This window comes from Oryzias melastigma, linkage group LG9, assembly GCF_002922805.2.
Source record: "Oryzias melastigma strain HK-1 linkage group LG9, ASM292280v2, whole genome shotgun sequence".
Classification (NCBI taxonomy): domain Eukaryota; kingdom Metazoa; phylum Chordata; class Actinopteri; order Beloniformes; family Adrianichthyidae; genus Oryzias; species Oryzias melastigma.
In genome coordinates, this window is record NC_050520.1 from 13,814,243 (window position 1) to 13,819,891 (window position 5,649).

The 5,649-nt window shown below is 36.4% G+C and overlaps 1 protein-coding gene across 5 annotated transcripts in view; it reads left to right on the forward strand.

Moving 5' to 3' along the window:
* The window catches only part of enox1 (ecto-NOX disulfide-thiol exchanger 1), a 112,873-nt gene that overhangs the window by 69,143 nt on the left and 38,081 nt on the right, over window positions 1–5,649 (forward strand). For 4 of the 5 annotated variants that reach the window (XM_024260168.2, XM_024260170.2, XM_024260169.2 and 1 more), the window contains 2 exons: window positions 4,763–4,888; window positions 5,000–5,137. In XM_024260168.2, the coding sequence (XP_024115936.1) occupies window positions 4,879–4,888; window positions 5,000–5,137 (148 nt within the window). In that variant the 5' untranslated portion in view covers window positions 4,763–4,878. The remainder of the gene's footprint in view (window positions 1–4,762; window positions 4,889–4,999; window positions 5,138–5,649) is intronic. The other variant, XM_024260172.2, reaches the window with a different exon arrangement.

The following is a 5,649-nucleotide window of genomic DNA, read 5'->3' on the forward strand; positions in this document are numbered from 1 at the left end:
CACATTTTTTTCCTTAAAAAAAGGCCACATGTAAATTTGAGATTAATCGCGAGTTAACTCCAGACAATGCGATTAATCGCGATTAAAATTTTTAATCGCCTGACAGCTCTAGAAATTGCCAAAACTGTGAAACGAACGACCTCTGTAAGGGTTGTTCTGGTGGTGTGAGCCACGGCTGGTGTTCACATCTTGGCGGTCTGACGCAGAAACATGAAAGTGTGTCCAAGAGTAAAACTTTCTCTGCAGTCAGATTCTGGCATCAAATAAACACATTAAAAAGATTTAATAAAAATTAATGAGTTTTCATAAAAAAATGACCCAAACCAGGAACTTCTCCATTTGAATTCAAATCAGGATAATAATTTACCGTCTAATCCGCTGGTCTGTGTGCTGTGATGAAGACTACCTCCTGCTGCTGTTGTGTTTGAATGATTCAGCCATCAACTCAGCTCATGAATAATTAACAGAACATGCATTCTGGGATAAATATTTCATGCTGCATGAAAGTGAGCTGACACAGTCAGTGGAGTTCAGCATTGTCCAGCTGACTCACAGAGATGATGGAAGGAGTGAAAGACGAGATGATGGAAGAAAAAAGGGATTTATCTGATCTTATTTGTTTTTTTCTGTTGTTATAGAAACCCGTATGAAAATAGGAGGCTTTAGCTTTGCTCCTCAGTTTCTCTTAAATACGTGAGCCAACATAAACGTGGCTTAATGAGAAACACAAAAGTGGAGCCGCTCTCTCAGCAGCATATTAGCAGAAACCCAACATCAACACATCAGATGTCAGACCAACATCTTATCCATCATGTTTTAGGTTTTCTCTTTGGTTTTCTGCTTGTGACAAATAGTCACTGAGGTTTAGGAAGCAGGTTTTCCAGATCAGATTTAGAGGAAAAACAGTTGGATATCAGCTCTCAGCATCTTTTCCTAAAATGCTTAAAAATAGTTTTTTCTATTTTAATTATTGAACTTGAATTCTAAACACGTTCAGAAGTTAGGAGGAAAATCTTATAAAATGAAAATGAAAAACAAAAGGCATTAACACATAAAGGGCTGGGTGATATGGATTTTTTTATATCTTGATATAGTTTTTTCCATATTGTGCGATAATTATATATATCACAAAATAAACCAAATAATTATATTTGCCAAATTTGAACTCTCTGCAATTCAAGAAAGAAATGTTTAACCATCAACAGGTTGTTTAGATTGATATATTTATTTCCTGTCATACTTTCAACATAAGAGATACTCTGAAATCTGAAAATTAATACAAAAACTTTCAAGTTTCAAAAGAGAACAATCGAACACTAAAGTGTTAGAATCTTGTTTTTTTAATCCATTAAATTTTTGGGAGTAAACTGATGTGAGAAAATACTTTCTTTGCATCGTTTCCATTTTGTTACGACAGAAATTGATGTAATAAATAATCATAGCAATGCAAGTAGTAGACATGAAGAGACTGAAGCCAAGAATATTGATTTATCAGAATCAGGCAATTAATAGAAACCATGCAGACAGGAAACTCTTCTAGAAAACAATCCCTAAGGTCAGGACTGAAACAAGCTGATGATAATAGCTTCACACATGCTGTTCACTATGGAAGCGTTTGTGACTCATAAGTCAAAATAAAAGTCAATATTGGAAATGCTTTTTCATTTTCACAATGTACCTGCATTACTTGTCTCTTAATTGAAATGAAAAAGCAATTATCCAAACGGCTATTTCTTATTCTTGTTCAACACTGCTTATATTGTAACTTAATTAAAATGATAAAAAAAATCAAAATTCAATTAGAAATATCAAATTTAAAAATTAAAATGCATAAACAGACATGCTTTTCATTTCCACAATGAAACTTCATTACTTGTCTCTGAAATAAAATGAAAAAGCAATTCTACATATGGCTTTTTTATTTTCTTCATCATCACCGCTCCTTCAGATGAGCGTAACCCTTCCGCTCTCCTTAGCTTGTTTACATTAAAAGTGGGGTCATCTGGACCCCAAAGATAGTGGAAGGTGAAGCAGAGGAGGAGGAGCACTGACGTCATCATGGGGCGTCCTTTAGAACTGCTAACTCAAACGGATTTATGAGACGTTTTTTGCTCGACAAGATGTGAAAATGAAAAAGCATTTCTGTTCATCCAATTTAATTTTCAAATTTGATATTTCTAATTGAATTTTGGTACAAATTTACCAAAGAACTTTTTGAAAATCAAATATCAAATGCCTTTTTCTTTGTCACTTTAATTATGTTACCGAATGAGCGGTGTTGAACAAGAAACTGAAAAAGTCGTTTGGAGAATAGCTTTTTTCATTTTAATTCAGAGACAATTAATGCAGTTATTGTGAAAATGAAAAAAGCATTTCCATTGCTGACTTTTATTTTGAATTATGAGTCACAAACGCTTCCATAGTTCACTGATATTAGAGAGAGTAATGTAACAGGAATACAAACATTTCAGTTCATATGGAGTCACTCCTGTTTGAATTATCAGGAAGATTTAAATCGCTATTCTCTTATTGATGAAAATGAAAATGGTCAAAAGTGCAGTCAGTGGAACACGACATTCCCAAACACACACTCACCATACAGTCAATTGAGAATAAAGAGACACTTATAACAGACGGTACACAGCTCCAGGTGTTCGTTCCTGTCGGGCTTTTAAGTGACTGCATGTTTCAGCCCATTGAGCACATTCTACTGAAATAAAAGATGTGCGTTTATGCAGGCAGTGGAAGAAATGAGCTGCTCTCGAAGAGCAGATGGAGAGATTGTCTTTGATTTGCACAGGCTTCGCTCAAACTCAGAAATATTCATTCCAGCCTTCAAATCTTGTTCCTGCAGCAAACATGTAAACCTCAAACTCAAAATACGGTGTGTTCATCGGTATATCTTACCTGACTGTTCCTAATGTGACAAAACACATATATTTTTAAATGATTGTGAAGTAAAATTGTGTTGTTAAACACCACGGGGCTTTTACAGTGCTCATCACGAGGGTCACGCCAAACGGAAAGAAAATGCTCATATTAGTAACTGACACAGGCAGATGAATTTCAGGGTTCTCTGCTACAGAATCTGTTTCACAGTCAGACTCTTGGCTGAGTGATTTGGCATAAATTGTCTGGTCCTTTTGTTCAGGCCTCTATTCACTCCAGCAGTAGCAGCTGTAAGGTTCCTTTTACTCTCAGTTCTTCTTTTTTTTTTTTCAAATGAATCCACATTATGCATGAAAATCCTTTATTACACATTATTTATGTTAAACATTTAAAAATACATCATTTTATGGCAACTGTCTCTGAATAATATTGACTTCCACTAAATACTTTATATATTTAGATCCCAGGAATGTTAAGAAATGTTTTCTGTGTGCAATCAGTCACAGTTTGTAACAGGCAGGCAGATGGGAAACAGTGGCAGGCTGCGTTTGACAAACTGGCAGGTAATCGGCCTGAATCTTGTGGTTACATGAATTTAATGTCAGGGAAGCGAAAAATGAGCATGGTGTCACAAACGGGCAGGCAGCTGGTTCCACGTGCAGCAGGTTTATTAGTTCAGACAGGAATAAGCATTGCTTAAAGTCCACAAAGCTAAATTAGGGTCAGACAGGCAGAGGTCAATCACAGGTCATCCAAGAAGAGAGTAGAGTAGGCAGAGTCCAGGCGAGGGTCAGGGCAGGCAGCAGGCTAACAGATGAAGCAGGGTCAGAAACAGAAAATCGCTCAGTGATGCAGGCAAGGTGGCACAAAACAATACTTCGCACAGAGTGTAGCCTGCTGAAATATTAGCTAAATGTCAAATTAGGCTACAAAAACAAAAACAAAAAAAACACCTAGGTTAGAAAAAACAGCTAGCATGTAGCTGAAAAAATAGCTAAACTTCAAAGTGGTCTAAAAAAACAGAAAACAAAAACCTTAATTAGCCAAAACAGTAAGAGTTTAAATATTAGCCTGACTCCAAAACAGCCTAAAAAAACAAAACAAAAAAAGTCTAAATTAGCCAAAACAGCTAGCATGTAGCTGAAATATTTGCTAAACTCCAAAGTAGCTTAAAATAGTCATAGCCAAAATAGTCCAAAATGCTAGCAGAATGCCATTTTTTAAAACTTTAAAACTGTAACTTTTTAACACAACTATGACTACTAAAAAAGGCAGGAATATTATTCCAGAATAAATCAACTTAAACCTTAAATAACTTTCAATATTTTACTCTTTAAAAACATATTTTTTGTCAAAATTATACAAGTTAGAAATAAGAACAAGATAACATCGGACCAATCAAATAAAATGATCTGGAGGGCCGGATCCGGCCCTCGGGCCTTGACTTTGACACGTGCTGTGTAACATGAAGTATTCAGTGATTGTTATGTGATGTGTCTTCCTGCCCTGATAAGTTCATTTCAAACATGACATGTTAGTTTATTTGTGTATATTTTCCAAGTAAAAGGAGGTAAAAATGAAATATTTAATTCTTTAATGCCACTGAGAACATTTTTATCAAAATAAGACTTCCTTATATCAGCTTCCAATATGAAAGTGGTTGGAAAATTTTTTTTAGGTAAAAATACTTTTTACTATGAATATGCATGTGTGTTAATGTGACTTTACTTTACACATCTTCATCTGGGATCTTCATGCTGCCTCTTTTTTATCTATATTTTTTACACTCTGACTCATTTCTAGTCTCAGGAGGTCTCTGCTCTTCCTTGTCTGAACCGGGTTATTTTTCAGTGTCTGCTCTGGTCTTTCACAGGTAGCCTGGTTGAGGGTCAGACCCTGTGTGTTCATCCAGCCGGTGATCCGTCCCCCGCTGTCCGAGTCACACAGAAAAGGATCTGATGAAGGACAGGAGAGAACGGACCACCTGCTATGGCGAGTGGTGAGTAACAGAGTCACTGCTTTTCCATAAACACGAAACACATTTATTCACCACAAAAGACTTCTGGACTTTGAGGCTGAAGTTGACGGTGAGTGTGTGTCGCTGCTGCAGCAGCTGAAGGCGCCGGCAGTCTGGGAGCCGAGCAGAACCATCTGAACGTCCCTATTTCGGATCATGGAGCGTGGGCCACAGCGATGAACAACCTGGGCATCATGCCTGTGGGCATCAGTGGACACCAGCTGGTCTCAGGTAAATCTGATCATCTTTCCTTAAGTTCCTTCAACAACTTTTATGAACAATTTTCACACTTAAACACCCACTCCAAGGATTTTTTTACATGTTCTCCCATAAGGAATAGGGGTGTAACAATTAATCAGTAAAATTATTTATTTTCCAAATTCCGATCCAACCGGATCGTTCTGTTTGAGGCATGTTGTTGATGGAATCAAATCAGCTGATCATTTGATAACTGATCTAGGAAAGAACCATTTGGATTCAAGCACTTTTAGTTAATTTAAAAACATGAATCCTTTCACAAGCATTTCTGTCCATGTCCTTTTTAATACCTATTTTTTGCGATTTAAATTATTTTATCATCACCAGGTGTTCATCTTGCACGTTAAAGCACCAACATCTTAAGCTGCAACAAGTTTGTGTTTGTCGATCTGTGTGTTCACACTCAACCACACTATGTGCTGTTATGAGGAACAGAAAAAGTGCAAAACATTTTTTTAACTGTTAATCACTTTTAGTCACATTTT